This window comes from Chelmon rostratus, chromosome 6 (assembly GCF_017976325.1).
Source record: "Chelmon rostratus isolate fCheRos1 chromosome 6, fCheRos1.pri, whole genome shotgun sequence".
Classification (NCBI taxonomy): domain Eukaryota; kingdom Metazoa; phylum Chordata; class Actinopteri; order Chaetodontiformes; family Chaetodontidae; genus Chelmon; species Chelmon rostratus.
This window is the reverse complement of record NC_055663.1, coordinates 17,126,498-17,152,486: the sequence shown is the minus strand read 5'-3', so window position 1 is coordinate 17,152,486 and position 25,989 is coordinate 17,126,498. Positions and strand designations below refer to the sequence as shown.

Here is a 25,989-nt window from a genome sequence, read left to right as displayed (position 1 = left end):
TTCGATAGTGCCCTCATAAAGGGAACTGGAGATAATGGAGTGAAGAATTAAATGGCTGCTCTGACGACTGCACACTGTTTAACCAACTTCAACATCCTCCTCTTTCAGGCAGAATAAGACTCCCCATCAACTTGTCCTCATTTTTCATAGCTGGCAGTGTCACACGAATGTTCATATTTTGGTGGTGATTTGTATGCATGTTTATTTTATCCATTTTTTTGGTCTGCTGTTGCACACAAGATGCAGCCTGAACGACAGACCATCACAATTACACAGTAAAAATAGTTGCTGTGTTTGTGCAGGAAAGAGCCTGAAACTGTTTCTGCACAACACACTGCTGAAATGGTCTATGCTGGGCTGCTTGTGATGTTATGTCGCTTTAGCCTCTAGCTGCTGTCCCACTTTCCGGTTTTTGAAACCATTCTGTATTTGTCAGACTCAGCACCAATTAACCAGGTCAGATTTATTTTGCAGCCATTGCGCTTGGCAGCGAAGACGTAAAGATGACTCGCATGTGACTTGCATGGCCTGAGCATCTTAGTGACTGATAACGAAATGTTCTGCATGTCTGGCTGCCCAACATGTACCGGCACGGTATGACTCACAAGCACAACCTGAGCTGAGAACATGAACCGTACAAAAACAACACAGAGCACTGTACTCCGTGATGCAAATTAGCCCAGAAACCAGGGCCCATTAATCATCAAACAACATGAGCAAGGCCATTTCCACCACAGATGAACTGGGTGTGCAGGATGTAATCATGCTTGTGAATGCTGAGGCAGCTCACTCCTAATGGTCACATCCTGCTTAACAAGTTAATGCAGCTCGTGTGATGGGCTATGCGGAGGCTCAGTCATTTCCTGATCTTTATAGTGCAAACTCCTTGATCATCAGGGGTGGGTGGGTGGAGGTGAACGGGTTATACAGACAGGATACTACTGGTGTTACAAGCTTTTGGTTGACAAACAGCAAGAGCTCCTGTATTTCAGGATTATTTCGTGCTTTTTCAGTGATAAACATAAACCTCATGAATGCATTCACGCCAAGTGATTCACTCAGAACGCAGAAAAAAAACAACATTTATTCAAAGTACCTGAAGTCACATAAAATACTATAACATGTGTATCCAAAAGATGGCTGTGTGTAATATCTCACAGTAATGGCTGAGGCAGAGGATGAAAGCTTCCAAAATGAGTTCAGATGACAGAGCCCTTCATTTCGCTGGAGAACAGTAAGATATGATTGTCATCGTGTTCCAGTTCCACAAGCGAAACACATCCTAAAATGACAAAAATCAATACACTGCATGTACAAATATTGCATAGCTCATATAAAATATCTGTATGCCCTTAATGCCACTGCTGCCCTTATTCACTTCAAGCTTTGTCCTTATAAATACTACATATGTGGTGTGTCATTGTAGGAAGACTTCACGGGGAATCTCATGTACAATACAGGTAGGTTAACAATCTATGTGTACTTGGATGCGCTCAATCAGCAGCAATGCAACGTTTGGCTCATTTCAGACCATTTTTCAACCTTCAAATGTGGAAAGAATAGACTTTTCTCCCAGTGAGAGATCAATTCAGGTCAAGCCCTTTTCCATATGAAAGGAAAATACACTTTCATCTACAGTAAAGAAACTTAGGGTCCTGGGAATTCAGCGTATCCATTATTTTGCTTCTGCAGACTTCACTAAGGCCGGAGAGGACTGACGATGGGAGTGGGAGACAGGCACTGTGCTGTGGCCAGGACGAGGTGCAGGTAGAGTCCTGAGGTCCACCACGCTGCCCACCTCAGGAACTTTCAACAGAGTCCCCTCAGATTCGTATATGGAAGGTACTGGAGGGACAAAAGAGGGACTAGCATTGAAACAGTGGTAGTCATTGTGCATGCAAATATCCTGACTTTCTGAACTATGTGAGTGTAAACACACAGGAATCAGGAATAGATGTGTTCATCATTTCAGTGGGAGTGGGGAGGCCATTTGCATATAAATGAATGGGCCCAGTGGTGGCTCAGGATTAAAACGACGATGTTGGGCTGACAGTTAAATGATGAAAATGTCATCATCAATGTTATCAGCCATCTGGGTAATGAAACTGTAAGTAACCAGGGACACAGCTCGCAGCACTGCAGCCTGAGGGCTTACACCTGCACCGCCTGATTTTAAAGTGCCATAGTACAATATATCAACAAATGTTTTTATATAAATGTCAAACTATAACTTTATGTGTCTTACGTGAGGTGCATTTAATTACCTTAAAAAGTCAGGAGCCCTCGATATCATGTTTTCAAAGTCAGCAAAGGAGAGTTTGTTGTCTCCATCTAAATCCGCCTCCTCGATGGTTTTCTCACACACCAGCTCCACCTCCTCTGGAGTCAACTCCTCCTTCGTCAGTTTATTTAGAGTCTTTTCCAGGTCTTCTTTGCACAGGTAATTATCCACATTGAAATCTGTGGGCAAATAATCACACAATTTCATTTTATCGGATTCTGGGAAATTGGAACATCCTGGAAACTCGTCATTACCGTATATTTTGAAGGCGTATATGGCCTTGAGCTCTCGAGGAGCCATTTCGCTGAGGACAGAGAACATGTCCACAAATTCATTGAAGCTGAGATTCCCCATCCCGTCCTCGGAGAAAGACTCGACGATCCTGTTGCGGAATGGGTTCTCCTGCAGACGAACATTCACATTAATCTAAGATTCACGGCAACATCTACCATGTGATTTACACAAGAAACACATGCACAATATTTTTAAAATGCCCTAAAGGAACTATAGGTTTCGAGACCTCTTGTCACTAATTCTATAAAGGGAAGCAATATAGTGTAAGAAAAGCTGTCGTCTGGAGGACAGTTTGCATGTTTGCACTCAATATCAGCTCAGCAAAAGAAGCTGTTTGCATAAGCAGCAATCAGCCATCGAAAGCGATGCCGTTTTTAACTCATAAAACACGTCAGTGCAGCTTGAATCAGTGCAGTCGATACAACACAGCTCATTAAAACTGAGTAGGGAATCTATTTCTGAATACTTTGTGTAACTCTATATTATCTGGGCCTCATAAATCCTGCCTTTGGTGGTCTCCATCGTCCTCCTGCCATCCTTACAGGCCCTATAATCATGTGACAGGTTTACAGGCAAGGGCCAATTATGCCCAGAGGAAGAACACATTAAGAGTCTCTGTGCCAACCCCTCGGTGGATAAGGAGCCCATATAAAAAACTGTTTGGTACTCGTTGATTGTGATGTTACGTAACATGCAATTTCTAAAATCTCGGGATGCTCTCTTCAAATGGCAGGTGCTTAAAAATAGGAGGGGGTGCATCAGTCAGGGCGGAGAGGCTGAGCGTTTCATGGCACATTAACTTTCATAAGCTGACAGAATGCGGCGTCATGCAATCGGATCAGTGTTGACGGCGGTGGTTAAAAATCAATTCTGCCCTCTGAGAAAGGATCGATTAGGTGTCTGCACACATGAGCAGTGGGTGCTGTGTTCGCTTTAAGAGTGTCCTTACAGCACAATCCAAAATAAGGAAACAAAACAGGGGTGCACACTGCTGGAGAAAAACAAAGCAGAGGCAGATCCAATAGGAAAGACAAGTTACCACACAGGACTCTTCTTATTATTATTACTATATATCACTATATATTACTGTATACTATTACTACTATATATAATTCTATATATTTTATTGCTAGTATTGTTAGTATGTGTGTTATTATAGTATTAGTATTAGCAGTATTCAAGTATTCTGTTGTTTCTTATTATTTTTATTCTTATTACTTGATGTACAATGTTGCACAACAGTTATATTCTATACAGACGGCTGTTATTTCAGCTACACATAGTTTACATATTCACATTTACATATTTCACATGCTTTACTATTTATGTTGATTTATATTGTTGTGCAGTGCATATTTTTACATATTTTTAACATTCTCATTTCCTTTCTACTTTTATTACTGTTGTGAGCAACTGACCCAGTTTCCCCCCAGGGGGCCAATAAAGTATTCTGATTCTGTAAAAAAAAAATGATTTTTTTTACCTTTAACTCTGGCATGTTGACTATTAAGGCTAAAGGCAGTTTGCAATCAGGATCATTGGTGTAGTCCATTGGTACAAGATGTGGAGCCAACTCGTGGTACCTGCCATGTAACCTGGAATAAAAAGTAAAAACACTTTTTGAACAATTCTGTTTCTTCTGGCTTACTGCCATTTGGAAAAGAAACAGAATGAAACAAACACCTTAAACAACAATATACATATAATGTACATAAGGATGTGCTCTACAGTAAAACATGGAGTCATAGAACGGTCAGGGTGACTAATTCTGAGTATGCCAACATTATTATTCCTCTTTTTAAGATTTATCTCTCCTGTCCTTCTCTTGTCTTGCGCTGTGAAAACCTTTAAGTTTATGCCATTCATTATTGAGGATGATGTCAACAAACTGCAAGGAGATGGGATGAATGACAAACAAATGATGGAAAGTCGGTGCTTATCTGCTGCAGCCCCCCTTTCACTCTGTCCCTTGACTAATCCTGTCACGGCGTACCTTAGTTGCCAAAGCAGAGCCATTTATCAGCAGGGACACTGGTCTTAGAGGGCAAACTCACTACAATTAAACTAGATAAACCTGTCAAAATGATGGAGTTTCATTGGTGCACTGCAGCAAACGGGTAAACCTGCACTTCTAATGTACCATGACCCTTGAAAGTGTTTGGTCGGAACAGCTTATGTAAATTTGATTATGTTCAGTGGGAGTATTAACGCTTGCTTTCATTTCCAAAACAACTACACATTTAAAGACATAAAAACACTGAAATGTTACAAAGCCGTGCTAATGCGAAGATATACCATCAGGCTGAAGGGTCAAAATCAGTGGCCTTTTGACCATCGGTGATGACCTGTTTCCTTGATGTTACATAATTGTGCTGTAACTGTTGCAGCCGGGGACAGAAACAAGGAGTGCTTTATGAAGGTCGTAAAGTGTAGAACCCAATTACGCCCTCTGCTGATTGTCAATTTTCAGTCTCCAGTGCACTGATGGCTTTGCAATCAAAGTTAATTCAATATCACAGAGGAGCTACTAGCACACAGAGAGAAACATTACAAAATAGGTTGTTTTGTTGGAAAGAAAAAAGCAACATAATTGGGAAAAATGCACCATTTTTGTCTTTATGCAGTGAGATGCTGCAATGAAAATATCGAAAACAAGATGTTTTGTTGAAGAGAGTCTGGCAGTGAAGGTGTTGCTTAAATGGAGTTACACCTGAAAACTGTTTGTATCTATGTGAGATAAACCAAACATGTTGTGTTTACTGTTGAGTTTAAATCCTGTAAATTAGATGATAGCTGGTCTTACTGTTATACTGATATTATTTCAAAAACGACCTTGACTGCACATTGAGGGTCAGGGGCAAATCAGACCCCAAATTCCTGCATGTCACTTCAGTAACATTCTTGAGCGTCATTAGCAGTATTAAATTTCTTTCAGCAGCTATTTATCTTCCATCATCCAGAACCGCAGAGGAAAGACGCTGCAACATGAGCATCAGTGGTGAATTCCATTGAAAAGAAAAGCGTGTGATTTGTTTAATTTATGCCTGTGATCGAGGGGGCGAGTGACAGGAAGACATGATGCCACCCGGTGAGTCACGATACCTCGTGCAACCACTCGGAGCGGATTGATATTTATTTCATTTTATACGGGTTGACGTCGCACATGTCCAAGCAGGTAGAAACGTGATACTTCGTTGGGTGGCACTGAATACAACACCGCAGTCAAAAGGTCGGCGTGACTTTAAAAGGTTTAGATGAGAAACTGGTGCTGCTACAGGACAGAACCTTTAGATCTTCAAGGACAAACACCTGGATATTTTTACTTATCATATATACCAACAATCCTTATGAACAAATGCACATACTGAGCTATTACATGTGTCTGGATTGGTTGCTGTGCTGCAGCCTGTTTGTATTTGTATGATGGGAAGATATATTTGAAGATAATTGATTGGGGGGGATAATTTAGTAGCCACTGAACTCACTCTGTATAAAAAATGACTGTATTGCTTAATTTTACTCACTTCTGCTTCATATGCTTCACTTTATATTACTTGAACCTACATACCAGAATGCATTATTTCCTCTACACAGTTTCAGCAGTACATTTACCATCTGCAATGACAAGTTAGTGCTCAATAATGAATTGCTGTATTATTCTACATTTGAATTCAATGTTGTTAATCATTCTAATCAGTGGCAGAAAAACTGTGTTCCTGCAAACCTCTTTAACAACCAGCACACACGTTATTGTGTTATACAGCAATCATGGCAAAGTAACCTATAATGTACTGTTTATTATATGAAAATTCATTTACTGTCATTTTTTTTTTTTTTTTTTACCTCCCCCTTAATGAACAGTGCCAAAACACTACAAATTGCAGCTGCCAATGAAATCAACTTCAACATCAATTTCGCCAGGTGGGAAGCAGCCTGTGTGGAGGACTTGGCATGGATCACACACGCATTCGACTCCTGCAACAGGAGCCAAAGGCAGCCTGATGTGGTACACAGTAGCTTGTAATGAAAGTCTGGTTTGTGATTTCACAAACAGTATTACATGTCATGCAAATGGAGTGTCAACTTAAATCACTTCACAGCAGAGCATACAGCAAGGAGGGGAAAAGGGGGAAACATGTGCATATGTGCATAACATTGTGCATGTACTCGTCTGGTAATGGCAGGTGGTTGACAACAGTGCATCAGAGTCAAGGCATCTTATTAAACTCTTACCGCAGAATTTCTTTGCGGGTGAAGAATGTGCAGTCCTGCAATGAGAGAAAAACAGCATGTGAAAACACAAAAACGACAAACACCGAACAGTGATGAAGGGCTGTCGTGCATGACAGATTGTTTATGGTGCAACACATGTCTGCATCTTCTATAGAAGGCCTAAAAACACTCCTGATGACACATCTGTGAGTCACACATAATAACATCACCGTTCCTCTGAAGGGGGATGAGCAACCCTTCACTGTGAATGCTTGTCCTGGTGTCTGGTGTCTCTTAAATGATGGCCTGCGCGTGTGAGTGCTGTCACCTGCCACTTGCAGTAGGAACGATGAGGCAGGGGAACACGATCTGCTGTTGTCTGACACGCATGTGTTGGCGCACACATTACCTAACAGCCCTACTGGAGGCACCTCAGTTTACATTTTCCCTTGTATCCCCTCTGTCTGAGCTCTGCTCCTGAGTGTGAGAAGCGGAGCGCAGCCAGCTGAGCTCTAGAGACAATGCAATTAACAAAAAGAAAAAAGAAAAAAAGCTCTCCTGGGAGCCCTGGTCACTTTTACATCCACTGGCAGCCTACTGAAGATATGTGGCTTATATATGAGGCAATATCTGAATATGTCAATCATGTCAGAATACACTATAAGTAAAGCCTACACATAGAAAAGGTAATGAAGGGGTTTTGGTGGAAAAAAAAAATCACTCAAGCTCAGTCACCAGTTGAACTGGGTGTTGCTATCCTAGAAAAAAAAATTAAACATGAAAGTACCCAAAGGGGAAATAATCACCAAGGCAGACAGAAAGCAGCAGTATTTCAATAAGGGATTTTAAAGAGTAGCAGGAGTAACCAGAGAGGCTCTTGAGAACTTAACTGTCTCCTGAGAGTAGAGTTTCACAGCATATCACACCGGCTTGGCATCAATTATTAAGCCTCCACCCGATCACATGATAAACCTGTGCCGCACATGAAGATGTGTTTCTTCACAGGCAAACCTGGATTTTAATTATTTTATTTTTTTGGACGGTGAGCGCAAGCTCTTCCAGTTCACAATGAAATCAAAACCCTCTGCTGCTCTCGCCTATCAAGACTGTGTAAATATTTAAACAGTGGAGTCATAACCGGTCGGACCCTGGGAGGAAACTGATTAATGCCTGACATTAATTGATGGGGGACCAGGACCACCTGCTTGTATTAGACTGGGCTGAAGTGATCCATATTGGACATATTGCTTAAATGTGCAGCATTTTGTTTTCTTTATCCATTAAACCTCAGACACATGGGAGTGAATCTGTCAAGAGGTCAATATCATACTAATGTATTATAATAATGATCATGGAATAGTAATTAACAGTCATGGGGAAATGCATTCATTGCAATGCTGCACATGCACACTCTCTACACTCTGCTTTTCAGCCTTTTCCTTCACAAACATATATCCTCTTAATCGTTTATACTGCAGATCATGCAATAAATAAATGAAATTTAAAAAAATGCTTGAACGTGATTTTTTCTGACACTGGAGTTGGACACATTCTCCAACAGGCTGCAGGTAGACACGCAGGCTTACCTGGTAGGCATCGAGCTGCTCGTCGGTAAATATTGTTTGCTTATTACCCATCTTAATCAAATCATTTGTTGCTTGCACACATTCGCAACACTGAACGTCCGCAGCCTTTTCTCAATGGGAGGCATTGAGGTGGTCCGCGGAGGCGAGGTCCCCGCGCGGGAAGGGTCGACGACGCAGCAAACTCTTAAAAAGGGTTGCTGCCGTCCTCACGGGAGGTGTCCGCCATGACCGCAAAACGCAGAGGGTGCAGAGAAACACACGAAAAATGAAAAGTATAGTGTTTTTGACCGGTGTCCGGTTCGGCTGGAGCCAGCGGAGGTTGTCTGCAGAGTCCAAGAGCTGCAAACTGGTCTGGCTCTCTTTACGCACCCAGCTGCTGTCCACCGGAGTCAGGGCAGACCAATAGGAGGTCACCTAAATAAATAAATAAGCACATGTGAACTACAAACTGCAGGTAATGGAGATGCTGGCTTAACTACACTGTGCTGCTGCTTGATGTTGATAAAACTAATGTGCATCCTCCCCGACATCACATGTCATTTAATGCTTCTGCTTTTTTGTGAATGATAGCTGTACATGGCAACAACTTCATAATGTTAGGTGAAGAAAAGAGGGATGTAATGTTCCTGTTCCTGGTCCTTTATTGTTATTAGCAATTTTATTATTATTATTATTATTATTATTATTATTATTATTATTATTATTATTATTATTATTATTATTACCGTTGCTGTTATTATAATTATTATTGATGCATTAACACGTAATCCGTATTTTAAAGCTTCATATAAGGGTGACTTGTACTTTATTTAATCTAAAATGCATCCTATTATAAAATGATTTTATTGTCTGTCTTGCTTTTGCAATTTAAAATTTCACATTAATGTAGTGGAGTATAAAATCTCCACCTGCAAACATAGTGAAGAATAAGTAGTCCAATATTACCCTCATTTGTACTGATTTACTACCTGAGTAAATAAACGTAGTTACCTCTCATCACTGGTAAGTTCATGTGTTTAAGCTCTGACACAAAACGTTGTTCTTCATTGCAACATTTTCTCCATGATGCAACGTCACTTTGACACACAGCCATACTTGCAGGTGCCATTTTTTTAAGAGTTTCTTTAGGGGTTGAGATAATTCTCCTTAAGATGATAAACTATTTAAAACTCCCCCCTGGATTAGCTGTTAAATGTATCATCACAAAACTGAAAACAGGGCAGTCTTTTCTGATCTCATGGAAACTTTTTAGAAAATATGGGGTTCTCACAGAACAGCGACAAACAGATGATAATCGTATAGAAAATGATGCATTTCTGTAGATTAAACTACCCTACAGTATTTAAAGCTAAACATCTATATCAGTAAAATGCAGCATACACATTAATGCAGCAGTAATTTATGAGAATGTAGTAGGCTACATTAACCCAACAATTAACCCATCATAATAGTTAAACACTGACAGAGACCATTTCACTAAGTACTACTTTTACTTCTGCTACTTTAAGTACATTTTACTGCTAATCCATACACCAATACTTATTTAACACAAGGTTTTAAATGTAGGACATGTATATTACATGTAGTGACGTATTTTCAGAGTGTGGTATTAATACCTTTACTTCAGGATTTTTACTTAGGGACGTTTTTAGTCTGCTGGCAGACGTGTGATTCTGGCACTTCCCTTTAATCCATTCTACACATTTGTCTTGTCATAACAAATTAACTTCTATTCCAGCATCATATTTCTGTGGCTTATTTCACTCCCTGATTGGATTAGACTTCGCGTGTTTATTTATTCATTATCCTTTTTATGTAATTACTACTTAATTTTACAGTTCATTCAGAGTTGACTGCTACAGATCCATTACAAGACCCCACGGAGGAATCACTTTCAGGTCAGTGATGTGACAAGAGCAAAACTTTTAATTGTCACTGAACCTGTTGCACGAAGCTTCGCATAAATACTGAACCATGTCTTTTTTTCTAGCCAGGTCTGCATCCTGCAGGGCCCTGTCGCACAGTGCATTGCCTCCATCTGTTTTAGCTTATGCTATGCTGGACTGCAGAAGCTGAAGTCCGTCTCATCCACCTGCGTGCTGTAGCAGCACAGCAGTACAGTGAGCGTGTCCTGACTGCACCCCAGGACAGATGCCAATTTCACATTCCCCCAAAATAACCACTGCCTTGCCTTCCCAGTGCATTGGCTAAAACAGTCGCCTTTTACTGCGACAGGTAGCTTTTGAAGTAGCAAAGTTGCCCACGATGGACTCTAAGCGAGATAAAGATCAAGGTAAGTTGTGACGGATAGCTTGTTGCTACGTCGCTATGCTAGCCAGTAGCGGCTTGTGCTAGCTAGCTGTAGCTAACAACGTAGTCGCTCGCCGGACAACAATTTATCATCATGAGAGGGAAAAAAAACGAACAATTACCTTTTCATTAAATAACCCACCCACTTTCATCCTACTGAATCATCCTCGTGAAATCACGCAGCGGCTGCTTCACGGCGTTTATAGTTGAGATACAGGTAGCTATACACGTTAGCTAAAAACATTTGCTGGTGGCCGATTGTCAAGCTAAGCTAAATACCGTCACCTTTATTTCTGCAGGTGTTCACAAATGCAAGATGTGTGTTTGGTGGCCCTAATTAATCCACCCACGAGCGTTTTCCTCAGTTTGTAGTGGTGTTGCAGTACCCTGACTGTCTGTCCTTACATAATTCACATTTGAAATAAATAGTTAAATGTTGTTGATGTACGTCTGTAAATATAACAGGATGAAATTGAAAAAAAGGAGACTCCAACATCATTATCTCTGGTTATCCCGATGAGTCTGTTCCTACAGGGACCCTGTTTGCATCTGGGAATCAGCGCTTCATCTGTGTGCGCTCATGAAAGAGTATTCATGTGTAGTAAGAGTAGGGGACTGATTCTGCCTCAGGAAATGAAACCAAATATAACTTCCTCAGTTGTTATTCATGCATACAGCTTTCAAGCTAATAACATCACAGAGAGCGCATCTCCCTGTCTGTGACCCCCTCCTCTGGAGCAGGCAGAGGAAGAGCTCAGCCTGCTGCCAGATATGAAATTCATGATCTGCTTGAATTGGTACTTCCTATGTAGAGATGATGGCACGGGTTGTGTGATTGTTCCACCCCGAGCAGAACGGACGCGGTGCTCCCAGCATTCTGCTTTTGCAGCGCTGACTCACGAATCAGGAGTCTGTGGTTTTGGTCTGTGTTTAAGAATAGAAAAGTGAATGTGCTTTGTGATGCTGCAGTCTCACTCCTCCGATTCTTTCAGATGCAGACTTTGACAAGATAACGGCCGTGCTGCTCAAGTCCCACACAGGAGAATTTGATTTGGAGTCAATACTGTTCCTTAAATTGAGGGGTCTTGGTGAGTTTTAATTAATGTACCACTATTAAAGCCTTCAGAAATGCCTGTTTGTAATGATTCTAATTGTTCATTTAATGCCTCACAGGAACACATGATCTTGGCTGCATTGGGGAGTGTATGAATCTAGAGAGACTAGACCTCTCAGGAAATAACATCACAAATTTAGCTCCGCTAGCATCGCTGCGGTATCTTGCTGTACTCAATTTGTCTGCCAACAGGATTTCCAATTTAGGTAAGATCTCAGGAGCAGTATGTTCTTTACTTCCATGCTGAGTATTTGCATATCAAGGGAGTCTCATGAAAAGAATTGGATTTTTCAATGTATTGTTGCTTCTGTAATTTCAGAGCCCCTGCGCAGTTGTGAGAGTATACAGAATTTAAATGTGGCTGGTAATATCATATCCAGGTATCACCTCACAACCTTTATCACATTACATTACACAAAAGATTAAATATGTCATTCATGTTTAACATGAAAATATTTTGCTACAGGTCATTTTTACATTTTTAAGAGTGATATTCTGAATTGGTTGCGTAAAATCATCTCTCATTTGTTTTGTTTCTCAACAGCATTGAGAGCCTTCACTGCCTTCAAGCTTTGAGAAAGCTGGAAAATATACGTTTTAAAGACAACACTTACAATTACACTAATCCAGGTAATTTTGTTGACTTCATTTGAAATCAGTCCAGTGGATGGAGAATCCTGATAAGTGAATTCACGGTGACTTTTCTCTACGTCAGTGTGCAGGAACGCATCGTATAGAACCATAGTTCTTGAGATGTTCCCCAACATCAAGGTGCTGGATGGTAAGATATATTTTCTTGTCATGTAGTCTTACACATCCCAACATTAACTCTTGGATGATGTTGACTCTGTCCCTGGATTTTAGAGGTCTTTTTTTTTTGTTGTTGTTTACATTTTAGGTGAAAGAGTGGTTGGACGTGGGAGTGACTTATACCAATTATGCAAAGACATTGATGATACCATCAAAGGTAATGAGTAGTGTGATATGTATTATGACTGATAGCTAGTTATTACACTCTGTTCATCAGATGAAGTACAGTTGTTGGGCATAGTATTTATTTTACATAGACAATCTTCCAGTGGCTTTAATGAATGTCTGTCATGCAGTTGTTGTGTTTGCCCCTGCTTGAATAGAGTCTCCTTGTTCAAGTAAACTATTTTCAAACGTTTTCTTTCTATAAAAATTCAGCTGGTTTATACAAGAACGGACAGCTTGTTGAACACCCTGATTGCAAACCATGGGTGGAGGATAGTTACTGGGAGATAAAGAGATCAAACAATGCCATTATTGAAGAAGCCTACAAACAGTTTAACGGTGAGAGAAGTGTTGCATGTGATCTAACCAGTTGTCATCTCAACTTCATTGTGTTTGCAGTGTGGTATCCTGTATAATCATTTTCCTACATTTCTTTTCCAACAGATGTTCTTCATGAATGCAGACTCCTCAACAACAGAGCCACTCATGTAATTTCACAAACTGAAAGATCTATGAGCCTGAAGAAGCAGCCAAAGCAGTATGCCATCTGAGTTGGGCTATTTTGGACACATTTGTGTGCAACATTTAGCGACTTCTCGTTGTATGATAAACCATGGCTAACGTACTGTAGGTTTTTCAAATTCTAAGCTGCATCCAAATGCTTGATAAGTATCATTGCCAGACACACGTTGCTCTGTGTTGCAGTGTGGGGCATTTGTTCAATTTGTATCACATCCTATGCATTAACTAAGTGATGATACATGTAAATGGTTTGAAAACCTTTATCCATGCTGACACCCCTCAGTTTGGTTCAAAGATGTCTTTACTTGCACAGTGTGCATTTTGTACCATGTTGTAGCCTGCCCTGCATTTATGCTGAGAGCTATGCTGCTTAAGAATTTCTATAGGTTGAAGTAATTAAAAGCTTTTTTCCATTTTGCATTGCTGGATAATTTTGGGAGTTAATGTGTCCCATGCTGTATGCTTTCTTTGTAAGTTGAACTTTTGCAAAAAGTGATTGAATGATTGTTTCAGCTGTTTCTACTTGTTTTATACCATAAAATTTATTATGTGTACTATCAACTTGTGGGAAATACTATGCTTATAAAGGAGTACTTCAGATTTTTGATTTTTACTCTCATCTATAAAGTCTGGTTTTAGACCGCTGATAGATACATACCATACACAGTTTGCACAGCCAGAGACAAAGAACTTGCATTAATTGTGTGATTTAAGGAAACATTCGCAACCTGTAGAAGTCACCCATGGTGGAGTTTGCACACTTTCAGGAGCGGTCCACTGGCGCCACTTGCTGGTGGAATCCTGCAAAATTTGTCTGACTCGGAATCTGCTTTATGTGGACACATACAAAGAATTTGACTCCAGTTTTAAGTTGCTCTTAGTGTAGTTGCACATGAGGACATTTCACAAGAAGCTAGAATTAGACAGAAAACAAAGATGGCGATGAATAAGCAGCTATTATGTATATACAAGTATGTGTAAACAGTGCATTTATACACATATATATAGGAAAGCAACTGACCAAAAAGTATAGTGTCAATATACAAGTGCTTCACATACAAGTAGTGCAATGGAATAAATATTAAATGCGTAGTGTAATAGATGAAGTATGTGTTTATGTGTTAATATACGTATGTATACATCTCTCTATAAAGGATGCAGTAAATATTTGACGATGATGGATGATATGTGCGTGTGAGGCACCCTATGTCCCAGGACATCCATACTCCCGACCAACAAAATAGCCCGTGAAACGTCAAATATGTCATGTTTTCGTCTGAAAAGCTTGCATTTATTTATTTATTTATTTATTTATTTTGGTTTTGTCGTATTACTTGAGACTAACTCGTAAAATCACTTCCCTAAGTCTCAGCCCTAATCCCGGAAGACATCCAGAGTAAGAGCGAAGGGAGTCCTGTGAAACGTTGTAAAAGATGTTAAATTGGTCCGCAGTATAGAATAAAATAGTGGAGTGAATAATTGAACCTTACTATGACAAAAAAATTAAAATTCTCGTGAATAGTGATGTTCTCTATGCCGAAATTTGTGTAATACTGATTTATTTGGGAAAAAAATGCTCAGAACGGAAATCCGTTTTGTACCGCCGTGAGCTTGACAAGTGCTTCTTGTGCTGCATCGACCTTGGCTTCTGTAGGATGGCAGGGAAGGCGTGGAGGTCAGCGGTATGTACGGGAAAATATGTAAACTGCCCATAAGTATATCAGCAAACGCATGACATTGTGTTTTAATTTATCACCTGACGTTCGGCTCTTTGACTGTCGTTCACACAGATAACAGGCAAACCAGAGACAGTGCCAGCCCAGCTAACTAGCTAGGCGCTAACGCATAGGCTACTTGCTTGTAGTTACTATAGCAACCAGACTCTGGACTGTTAGCTACTCAGCTAGCATTTAACGAAACGAGCTAGCGTTAGCTACATGTTTTCTTTTATCAAACATTGTTGTAAAACTTAGGTTATATCTTATTACTCAAGTCGAATTCGTCCTGTTAAAGGTAGTTACAGAATGGCAACATGTCTATAAAATGTCCCTCATCTAAAGTTACAGATTCTTAATCTACTAAGAAAGTGGGGTTTATCGCTCAGTGGCAAGGATAAAATCAAGGCACAGTAAGTTAAGACACGTATTACAACGCTGACTGTCCTTTCTACCTTAGGGAAAATGCTTGCTCACAATCTCCCGCAGTAGTAATGTTATTGAAATCTGGAATGGCCATTTTCTTTTGCCATCTTTTGTAAATCAGAGCGCATTTGCTATTGCACGTCTGCAGTTTCTGCAACTCAACTAAGCTAAAATAGCCTTTTTACTGTAAGCAGTCAGTTGCGCTAAAGGTGACCTCTTGCCTCACTTTTATTATTGGTCATCTACATTTCAACATTCAATTTGCCATATTAGTTGCCTTTCCCCTTACTGCAGGCTTTTTGCATTTTGAGGTGGGCCCTTCACCCCCACCCATATACTAAGCCAAGGCTAATTCATTTGTTGACAGTCATGTATCCCAAAAAATGCAACAGAAAATTGCCTTTTCACCACAGCAACATGCTATTTAAGGACTGTTAACTCCATCTGTGAACTGGAGTCTGCTTTTCCAGAATGTCCTTTGCATATTGCTCCCAAAGTCATACATATCTATCTGTTGTGTTCATTTAGATTAGTCCCTTGTGTGTTTGATGCAATTGAACTGCTTCTCATGTTCAGATAGGAGGTTTATGAGAGTAACCAAGGATTGGTATAACAATTACTGTGTACTTTCTTGGTCAAAAAGAGTACATGAACAGTTATCCAGATCAAACACTGTAAAACATGAGAGTGCACAATTCTTGAAATATTTTGTTCCTATTATGTTCACTACTCTAGTACGCTGCTGCTCAATTCGCATTTCATCCTAGCTGTTTGTGATGCTTATTTGTGCCTGTAAAAACCTGGACCTTTTTGACTGTCAGGTGTCGTTGGTGGTTGGAGCTTGGAAGACACAGGCTCCACAACCCAGGACATTCACCCGTGGGGTGTGTATATTTTCACTTAACCTACAGTGAAGTTGAAATCTTGAAGATCTTTGATGTAACTTATTCACTCCATCTCTTAAGTGCCTAATCAATCTTGTGTCATTGAATATTATGTGTCTTTGTTGTGCCTCACAGATACAAACTGTGACTTTAATCCCTGGGGATGGAATTGGTCCAGAGATCTCCGATGCTGTCATGAAGATATTTGAAGCAGCTGAAGTTAGTTCTGGAGAAGCAGAAAAATAGCATCCTTGTTCACCAGGAACATTAACCAGCAAAATTATTTTTTTAGGGTTGCAATAGATAATGCTTTATCACTTCAGCATTGATACTTATCCAACATAATCCGATCAAATCAGAAACACAATTAAAGTCTTTAAAAAACTGCATGATGTGAACTGATCTAGTGATTTTTCTGTATGTACACTTTTGATCTAGGCACCTATTCAGTGGGAGGAGAGAAATGTTACAGCCATCCAAGGACCAGGTGGCAAGTGGATGATCCCTCCTGATGCCAAAGAATCGATGGACCGGAACAAAATTGGCCTGAAAGGTTAACCTGCTTATTAAATTGTTTTAGCCTTGTGAATTACACTTGCCAGACCTGAGAAACTACAAGACCAAATTAATCATTTTATCCTTTTTTTGGAAAGAGGTTTTTGCAAATAAGAAACTGATCATTACAAACATGGCACATTGATTTTGATCACACCCCTCCAATAAGATGCTTTCTTTTTGTGTTGGCAGGTGAACTAGTAAATCATTTTGAATTACTTAACGATCTACAGGTCCTTTGAAGACACCAATAGCTGCTGGCCATCCATCTATGAACCTTCTGCTGAGGAAAACGTTTGACCTCTATGCCAATGTGCGCCCCTGTGTGTCCATTGAGGGCTACAAGACCCCCTACACTGATGTGAACCTGGTCACCATCAGGGAGAACACTGAGGGAGAGTACAGTGGAATTGAACATGTGGTACGGACCTTTAACAACACATTATTTGTCTAGTTGTTACATTTTATTGATTGTAGTTTTGCTCTTTTGACCTTTTGATTATCTCCTCCCTGAGTCAGCATGTAGGCCTATTTCATTCTTCTTAGATCAAAGCATTGTATCTCATCGTGTTTTTTAGCTTCCCCAGCATAAAGACCATTTGATATTTAGGAACAGAATAATTTTGTTGCTGAAATTAGTCAAACACTATTTATAGTTGACAGATTTGACCTGAATCCTTCTTGGATTTGTGTATTTTCAGATCGTTGATGGAGTTGTACAAAGTATTAAGCTCATTACAGAGCAAGCCAGCCAGCGCATCGCAGAGTATGCTTTTGAATATGCCAGAAATAATCAGAGGGCCAGTGTTACTGCTGTTCATAAGGCCAATATTATGTAAGTTGTATTCAGTATTCAAATTACGTCATTTGTCCTTTTAAAGGCATTTGCTAGAAATAAATGTTTCTCCTCATTCGTGTCATAGGCGCATGTCAGACGGGCTTTTCCTACGAAAATGCAGAGAGGCTGCTGAAAAGCACAAAAGTGTAAAGTTCACTGAGATGTACTTGGATACTGTGTGCCTTAATGTAAGTCCCAATAGCTTTTGTTATGAATTTGATTAATGTGTATACATCTTTTAGTTGGATAAGAAGCAATGTTTTGTTAACTTTTTTGTATATTGACATTTCTTCAATAATAGTGGCATTATCATACTTGCTTTTATAGATGGTACAGGATCCCACACAGTTTGATGTATTAGTGATGCCAAATTTGTATGGAGACATCTTGAGGTAAGACAGAAGCATGCTCTCATTCTCATTATTTTTGTGTGTCATTGAATTGCACCAAATAGCAACATATTTACTTTTCCAGAAAATGCTGTTTTTTGTACAGGAAATCCTGCATATTTGTACATGCATGTACACACAATTATGCATTGCGTGACTGTGTTTTAATGTACAAGAAGAAATATGTTAAAAGCAGGATTGTAGTGCTGACTTGGTGGATTCAATCAGGCAGTGTATTAGCAGAAAATAATGATGTATAACAATGATGAAAACTTTATTCTAGGCAAAGTGTTGACTAACCTGTAAAGAAAAGCTGAATAAAAACAGCCAAATGCTGAAGATATTATGGCAAATTTACAGTGAGGATGCACATTAGAAAATAGCACTGACATTGGGTCAGTTCAAAATGATGTGCCTATGTAAATTAAATCTTATTACCGAGGTCAGAGTGTACCCACATGAAGTAATCTAAAACTGTATTTGTTTACTGTAACAGTGATCTTTGCGCTGGACTAATTGGAGGTCTCGGAGTCACTCCTAGTGGAAACATTGGAGCCAATGGTGTTGCCATATTTGAGTCGGTATGTTCTTGTTATTTGTCAGACTTTTTTTTTTTCTTCACAGGTTTTGGAACAATTACGCCCATGTCAAACTATAAGTTGTGCAGTAGAAATTCATATGAGATGAGTCAGTGAAGGCACATGAAAGTTGTACCTGTTATTAAAAATTAGATTTTTAAGAAATGTCAACCACAATGATGGATTGTGATTTATTTTTCCTGTCAGGTTCATGGAACTGCCCCAGATATAGCAGGGAAAGACATGGCCAACCCCACCGCCTTGCTGCTCAGTGCTGTCATGATGCTGCGGCACATGGGCCTGCATGGCCACGCCAAGAAGATTGAAACTGCCTGCTTTGACACCATTCGAGACAAAAAGGTAACCCCCTTTTCAAGAAATTCAGACATGGATTTTTGTTAATATCTCCGCATGCTGATTTATAATGCTTTTGTTTTCTGTGTTCAAGGTTCTAACAAAAGACCTGGGAGGAAATTCTAAGTGCTCAGAATTCACTGAAGCAATATGTCAAAGAGTGCAGGATATGAACTAAAAGCATGCTGATGGGGCCATGAGTTAAGTGTTATGGCTATGGATCACTTTATTTCATCATGTTGAATTGTATCTGCACATTTTAAACCAAAATATGTATTTAAAAAAAGACTCAGGAGTTTGAGATCCTAAATGTCTTATTTTTCTCTCTGCACACTCCAACAGTTTTGACCAACAGTTACCGTGTACTAGATGTGATATGTGTTTTATTCCTAAACTGTTAAATCTGTAGTAGATATTGTCTTATTTATTGGCTGAATTTGGCCTCTTGTCTAATGTATTTGACAGTTATTTTAACATTGAAGATACAATCTGTAACCCCCATGATCACTCGAGAAACACTCAGTACATTTGTCAACAAGCCAAACTCTTCAATTACTGTATGTTTGTGGATATATTTCACGTTTATGTGGCATAAAAATACAGATTGGGACTTTAATGACCTAAATATAATCAGGCTTCTGTGTCATGAAACTTGAAGATGTTTTGTACAACGTCTTTTATTGTCATGTCGTACCGTTTTTCTCTCTGCAACTATGCTGAATGTATGAAGAAAAATTAATATTACAATGACATCAGAAATGCCAGACTTTTTATTCAGTGTTATGCCAATGACTCTTTTGGGTGTCATAAGCCAGGTCAGCTGCTATGATGATGACCACTGTGATTAGATTCCTGGTCAAAGTTACAAGTTTTTATCAGGACTGGTATAAACCACGTGCTGAATACCACCAAGTATTTGCACATGACATGGGGTCAGATCCAGCCATGCAAGTAACTGCAGTAAAAACAAATGTTTGACAAGAGACATATAAATTAGAAACAAATGCTTCACTCACGACAAGATGCATCAATGGTGAAAATGACTGTGAAAGTCTCAGTATTGTCATAGCAAGTATGATTCACTATTTAAAACTTACTCCTGGTTTCCTCTTAAATATAACCAAATTAAATATGATGCCTGTATTATTTATGCATTCTATACACAAGACACAGAGATAATTAAATTCAATGCATATCCACAAGAATGAAGAGATATACAAGTACCACGTGATCTTCATACTAACAGTTACACAGTCATTTCTCTAGGAGCGTGACTTTATTCCTGATAGAAGTTCTCTATGACCTGGTGGTACATCTCCAACACGACAGGGCGACGCAGCTTCATTGTGGGACCTGAAACATGAAAATATAATTGTTCAATGCATTCCTAATATTGCATGGCTTTTAATACAAAAACAAAAGTTTATTTAGCATGTAGCCTAATCGATGCTGCGTTAAATTTACCCAGCTCTCCTCCAGACACAGAAAAGTCCTTTCTGAGAATAATCCACTTCTGTATGCGTTGGGCATTAGAGATGGCTGCAGAGTTGACTCTGTTGATTCCCTCTTGAATCGCCCGGTACACTTCTTTGTCTTTCCCTCCAATGATGTCAGACACTTTGGTTGCCTGGCTGCCGAGCTGTTTGCAAAACTCCACCGCCTCCGGACTGAGCTCCTCTGTTGGCTCCATGGTTTCCGTGTCGCTACAACACTGGAACGCAAAATTTGAATTCCTGGAATCTTTTCTATTTCTTCATAAATCATGACTAATTGTGAAAACGAACAGTTGCAGTAGTTTGTCACACCAGTTATTTGAATTGTTTTGCCTCATTTACACTTCCTCGTTTGTTACACATCTGTCTAGAGAGTTTGACGGGCGGTACAACACAGGGGCTAGAATACAAAAGCTGAAAGCTCATCATGCACATGTACATTTGCAAAGATACATTTACATTAAGTGGCTTTATAGCGGATATAGTTAATGTCAAGAATACAGTAGTAAGTCGTTTTCCATCATCTGTATAAAAACAAACTGGATAAAACTAAAATTACCTTTAGGGTCAAAAGCATTGACAAGAATTTCCTCTTGTCCCCTATGAGCATGGCACTGCTGATGATAGGTAGCTCCTTCTTCACTGCGTCCTCTATGGGAACAGGGGGAACATTCTCCCCTCCAGCTGTAATGATCAACTCTGAAGAGAAAGAGAGGGCACCTCGACATTACGGCTGTTTTTGACCCATAACAAGGATAATGGATCTTTTCTCCACATGCACTCAGGTGTGAGTCTGTGGTGAGCTAAAACAAACTATTTTCTTTCACTACCCTCATGTGCTCCGACAGCTCTACCTTTTATTCTCCCCGTGATGTACAGGAAACCATCTTCGTCTATCTTCCCCAGGTCTCCAGAGTGCAGCCACCCGTCTTCATCCAAAGCTTCTCTCGTTTTGTCTTCCATATTGAGGAAACCCATGAAAATGTTACGTCCCCAAAAGCAAATTTCTCCTGTCCCCTCAGAGTCTACGTTGGCCATTTTGTACCGACAGCCGGGCACCACCTTACCACAGCTTTGTCAGAGAAAAGATTTCTTCCTGTTATTTAATATTCATAAAATTCACAGCACTTAAAGACTAACAAATTTTACATGTGATGCTTATTGACTTTCTACCTTGGTAGTTTGTAAGTTTTGGGACCTGACATAAAGTGAGGTCCCGTGCTCTCACTCATGCCATACGCCTCATACAACCAGATATCCAGGCCCAGGAAAAACTGCACCGTTTCGCTGCTGATCGGTGCAGCTCCAGAGAAGAACTTCTGACAGCAAGACAGGCCCAGCTCAGCCCGGAGCTTCTGCAGCACAAGGCTGTCAGCCAGGAAGAAGAGAAATGGTTTCTCATCATCCCTGAAAGCGTCATAAAAGTGAAATAACAACATAAATTTATATCACCTCGCTGTAAAAATGCATTTATGTATGTTGGTTTGAGGGTCATTTATACCCTTTCATCAGCTCTTACTTTTGCATACACTTCTGATTGGCTCTCAGACTGACTGACATTGCCCACGTCACCAGTTTCTTTTTCACATATCCACACTCACTAATTCCCTGCTTTATCTTCTCCATCATCTTCTCCCATACCCGCGGGACGCCCATGTGGGAAGTGGGACAAACTTCTCGCAGTGTTGTTACCAGGCTTCCCTACAATGAATTAAGTACAGACAGAGCTAGAAAACACTGTGCCAAAAAATGTATTACAAATACTTCTTAACTACTGCAAAATTATTGTGAGACAGTTGTTAGTAAAAGTAAAGTCTTATTGCTTTAACATTTAATTGAGTAAACGTTTGTTTGATGAAAAACTGTAACCTTACAAGAATTTTTCGATGCTTTTACCATTTGTGTGATCCAGGCGTTTCTATTTACCTTTAAGGCATCTGGCTGTGCAAAGTATACCAGCTCACCCCACTGGATGCCTGTCCAGAGATCATAGATCTGAGCAGCAATGTGGCTGAGAGGCAGGTAGCTCACTAGCGACTCCTGTTTAGTGTCGGCCGGCTGCATGTCCCCGGCCCTGCTGGCGTGATTGGCGGTCCATGTGATCTGAGTATTCATCACAGATTAAACCAGAAGCCCTGGTTACTTTTTTCTGCTTTTTGCAACTGCTTGCATGTAGGTATAACAGTGGCCACACGAAAGCTTACATTGTCATGACTGAGCATGACTCCCTTCGGCTTGCCCGTGGTGCCAGAGGTGTAGATCAGGACGCAGCATTGGTTGGCTCTCTGGCTGCTGCTGATGTCATCCAGAGCTTTCTCAGAAACATCGAGACCCTGCTCCATGAACTCCTCCCACTGTCCCAAAACAGCAACAAGCACCATCATAGCCTGAGCCCTGCAGGCACTCTGATCCTTGTCATTGCATGTGGTGACAGGAGAACTTACAGAGTAAAGATTGGAGATCTTCTGTTGGGGCTGTCCAGTGTACTGCACTATGGCTTTCAAATGGGGCAGTCTGTCACGAATCTATTGTATCAAGAGTGAGACATTTACCACAGCATGTATTCCATGTGTGTAAAGACCATTATATATTTAGGTTAACAGTACCTGCAGGATTTTATCCAGTTGCTTTTGGTTTTCCACCACAATAATGTTGGCTTTGGAGTCACTCGCCACATACTGGCACGCTTCTGGTGAGTTTGTGGCGTAAATTCCTGTCATAATCCCCCTGTAGGAAGAATACAGATCATTACAGAACAGCAATAGCAACAACAGTAACAACTGCACAGTGCATGTGGGTACGTATATAGGCTGAATCAGGCCAGTATTTAGTGTAATGCAAGCCTGGTTGTTGTTGCTGTGGCGTGTGTCTTTCTCACCCTGCCATGATGGCACCGACTGCAGAGAAGAACCATTCTGCTGAATTGAATCCTAGTATTGCCACTCCGTGGAATCGCTCTAAACCAAGCTGCACACATTAACAAACTTTTTTGTCTTTTCTTTTTTGCAAATCTGACAGTTGATAGTACTCAATAGTTGCCGGTTAGTATGCACTATAGACAGTAAGTTCTCTTTTTGTATAATGTACCTTCATAAAGCTCTTGGCTGCTCTCCGGCAGAAGTGATAATACTCTAAGAAGGTTATCTTTTCCCATTTGTTGTTCTTCTTGCTGGCGAGTGCATACATGTTTCCATATTTTTCAACTGAGGCTTTGAACATTTGGTGAACTGTGATAGGGTCCTCTGGACATCCCTCTTCTATTCTCAGTCTTACTGAGCCTTTAGCATCGGAGGTCCAAAGAGAATGAGCTGGAGCGAGAGGTGTGCCAGCAAACTCCTCTTCAGCGTTTTTCTTTCCTGAGATGAGAGAGAAAGCAAAACCTGAAAAATGAATCGAGTTCTTCCCTCAGAGGTATAAAAGCCACGTCTGTGGCCCTGTTAGTGTTATTCAGAACTAGGAGGGTCTGCGGATGAAGGATTTCCACCATGATCCCAGCACCACAGTGGACGTCCTCTCATTCAGCAGACCGTGTGCTCAAAACTCACCTACAGAGGCATGTTCTTCACTATCTGTCTGCTTGTGTGCCATAGACTCCCGAACACTGAAACACACAGAAACATGGGCTCCAAACAGCTCATATATACACTCCACCCTCAAACTGTGGGCTGCTGCGTCCACTACATCACATGGGTCTAATTTTCAGCCGCATTGTTTATCCGACACAATGTCAGGCTTTTGGCACAGCTAAAGCCCCCTCGCTTTGTTTGACAGAATATATTCAATGAAAGCTGAAAAGACTGTTCACTCTAGCCCATGAAAATTATCTTCATTTATTTTGTTGTCAGAAGTAAAGGTTGCAAACCTCCATCACAAAACTCTCAGTGAACTGCTAAGTGAGACTGCATTGACTTTTAGCTCCCATTCATTATCTGTATACTCACATCGTGGTGGCAGAGAGCCATTTTAACACAAAGTGGACAGGAACATTCATTCAAAGTTCATTCATCCAAAAGACTGACAAAAGAAGCAATTGTTAATTATATTATATTCTTTGTATATAATGTGCATAGCCTTCTATAGTTGATTTTATTTTGTATCTCTTTGTCCTACTTGTTCTGCTTTCTACCTCTCCTTTTTTCTTCTGCTGCTGTAACATGTGAATTTCCCCAGCGTGGGATAAATAAAATCTTATCTAACAGAAGAAGTGCCCAGGGACAAAATCTGAAACGAATGTCATTACACTAGTTTTGTATTGTAGTGAATTTTGCTAACTAGTTAATCTGGTTCATTCAGTCTTAACTGAAAAGCATTACAACCTATGCCAGAGCTACGTAATATGAATTGTAAACTTCTGTTTATAAGTATTAGTCTGATGAGACTACAGCATCTCCTCATTCTTTAAATTAAACAAAACAAAAAATGTTAATTTTTTCTCATATTTTCTTACCTTTGCTCAAGTTGATCATCTCCCTTCTCTTTATCAGGAAATTCCATACTGCCAGTATGGTAGTCCTGGTTGTGTGGCTATAGGTTTTGCAGGACCAAGCCTCTGGATTTGCTCAAAAGAGACACTTTTTAATATATTTCTTTCTGGACAAATGCACCCTTTAATAGCACGTATTTTTCAGAAGCTGGGAAACTAAAAAGACATGCAGTGTTGAACTGCATGAAGTCGGTAATGGTTGCGAAACAAGTCAGAAAGTCCACGTGTGCACTGCATTGGAGCGATCGCTCATGACCATGTCCAGAATTTAAATTAGCTCAATCTTTTCATATGTAAAACAGTGTGATTATAATCTTCTCTTAAATCTTACACAGAAAGGTAAAACCCAAATCATGACAATACTACACTTTCACCTTTGGCCAAGGTTATATATCAGATAGGAATTATAATAGCGGGATATTTAACCTTAGTGTTCCAAAGGTTGATCAGTTGTGTTTGCATGGCTCCTACATTACAGACGATCTCTTCCTCTTCCTGTGGTCTTTAGCTAGTAAAAGCAATACCTTCACATGTTAAACTTTGCACTTCATACAGTCATCATTGCAGTCATTGGTGTGCCATATTTCTGGCAGTTATTTCGAGTTCTGTCCCTATCCTAGGAGTAGGTGGCACATACTTATCAAAGTGAATTTCCAAATTATCTTAAAAATAAGATAGATCATCATGTCATTATGTCACCGGAAGAAGCTCATTGTGTCAAACTGAACTGCCTTTTTTAAGCCCTTCTGATCTCTACCAAAGTAAAATTTTGAGGTACTTCACCAGCTGCAACATTAATGCATCAGTAAATAGAATCTAATAAACTATATATTATTCTGAAATGGGATATTCTGTATAATACTTTTACTTTGAGTACTTTGAGGGCATTTTGCTGCAAGTGGGCTATTTTTGAATGCATGACTTTTACTTGTGAAGTATTTCAACACTGTTGCATTTGTGCGTTTTTAAGTAAAAGATAT

The 25,989-nt window shown here is 40.0% G+C and overlaps 4 protein-coding genes across 6 annotated transcripts; 2 read left to right on the top strand and 2 right to left on the bottom strand.

The window, feature by feature from the left end:
- Positions 1-1,823: 1,823 nt before the first annotated feature.
- On the bottom strand, positions 1,824-8,478 carry cib2 (calcium and integrin binding family member 2). Of its 2 annotated transcripts, XM_041939718.1 has the most exons (6): positions 8,374-8,478; positions 6,809-6,843; positions 4,059-4,170; positions 2,536-2,683; positions 2,265-2,460; positions 1,824-1,845 (listed from the first exon to the last, which is right to left on the bottom strand). In XM_041939718.1, the coding sequence occupies exons 1-6, from the start codon at positions 8,422-8,424 to the stop codon at positions 1,824-1,826; spliced, it is 564 nt and encodes a 187-aa protein (XP_041795652.1). In that variant the 5' UTR covers positions 8,425-8,478. The 2 variants fall into 2 exon arrangements, with proteins under 2 accessions (XP_041795652.1, XP_041795653.1); XM_041939719.1 differs by lacking the exons at positions 4,059-4,170; positions 6,809-6,843 and having other exon boundaries at positions 8,374-8,424.
- A 2,005-nt stretch (positions 8,479-10,483) lies between these two features.
- On the top strand, positions 10,484-13,849 carry lrrc61 (leucine rich repeat containing 61). Of its 2 annotated transcripts, none has more exons than XM_041938704.1 (9): positions 10,484-10,666; positions 11,676-11,771; positions 11,857-12,003; positions 12,117-12,177; positions 12,342-12,427; positions 12,513-12,578; positions 12,696-12,764; positions 12,986-13,111; positions 13,217-13,849. In XM_041938704.1, the coding sequence occupies exons 1-9, from the start codon at positions 10,639-10,641 to the stop codon at positions 13,321-13,323; spliced, it is 786 nt and encodes a 261-aa protein (XP_041794638.1). In that variant the 5' UTR covers positions 10,484-10,638; the 3' UTR covers positions 13,324-13,849. The 2 variants fall into 2 exon arrangements, with proteins under 2 accessions (XP_041794638.1, XP_041794640.1); XM_041938706.1 differs by lacking the exon at positions 10,484-10,666 and adding an exon at positions 10,725-10,900.
- An 881-nt stretch (positions 13,850-14,730) lies between these two features.
- Positions 14,731-20,046, top strand: idh3a (isocitrate dehydrogenase (NAD(+)) 3 catalytic subunit alpha). The gene is made up of 11 exons (XM_041938703.1): positions 14,731-14,976; positions 16,257-16,319; positions 16,455-16,538; positions 16,758-16,872; positions 17,108-17,295; positions 17,576-17,709; positions 17,798-17,900; positions 18,040-18,104; positions 18,598-18,682; positions 18,887-19,039; positions 19,128-20,046. Exons 1-11 carry the CDS (start codon positions 14,950-14,952, stop codon positions 19,209-19,211), a joined length of 1,101 nt encoding a protein of 366 aa, XP_041794637.1. The 5' UTR covers positions 14,731-14,949; the 3' UTR covers positions 19,212-20,046.
- A 263-nt stretch (positions 20,047-20,309) lies between these two features.
- On the bottom strand, positions 20,310-25,020 carry acsbg1 (acyl-CoA synthetase bubblegum family member 1). Its single transcript, XM_041939340.1, has 14 exons — positions 24,974-25,020; positions 24,072-24,127; positions 23,614-23,882; positions 23,405-23,493; positions 23,133-23,253; positions 22,971-23,051; positions 22,731-22,880; positions 22,453-22,629; positions 22,046-22,227; positions 21,700-21,933; positions 21,381-21,598; positions 21,086-21,225; positions 20,498-20,744; positions 20,310-20,386 (listed from the first exon to the last, which is right to left on the bottom strand). Exons 1-14 carry the CDS (start codon positions 25,018-25,020, stop codon positions 20,310-20,312), a joined length of 2,088 nt encoding a protein of 695 aa, XP_041795274.1.
- Positions 25,021-25,989: the final 969 nt, after the last annotated feature.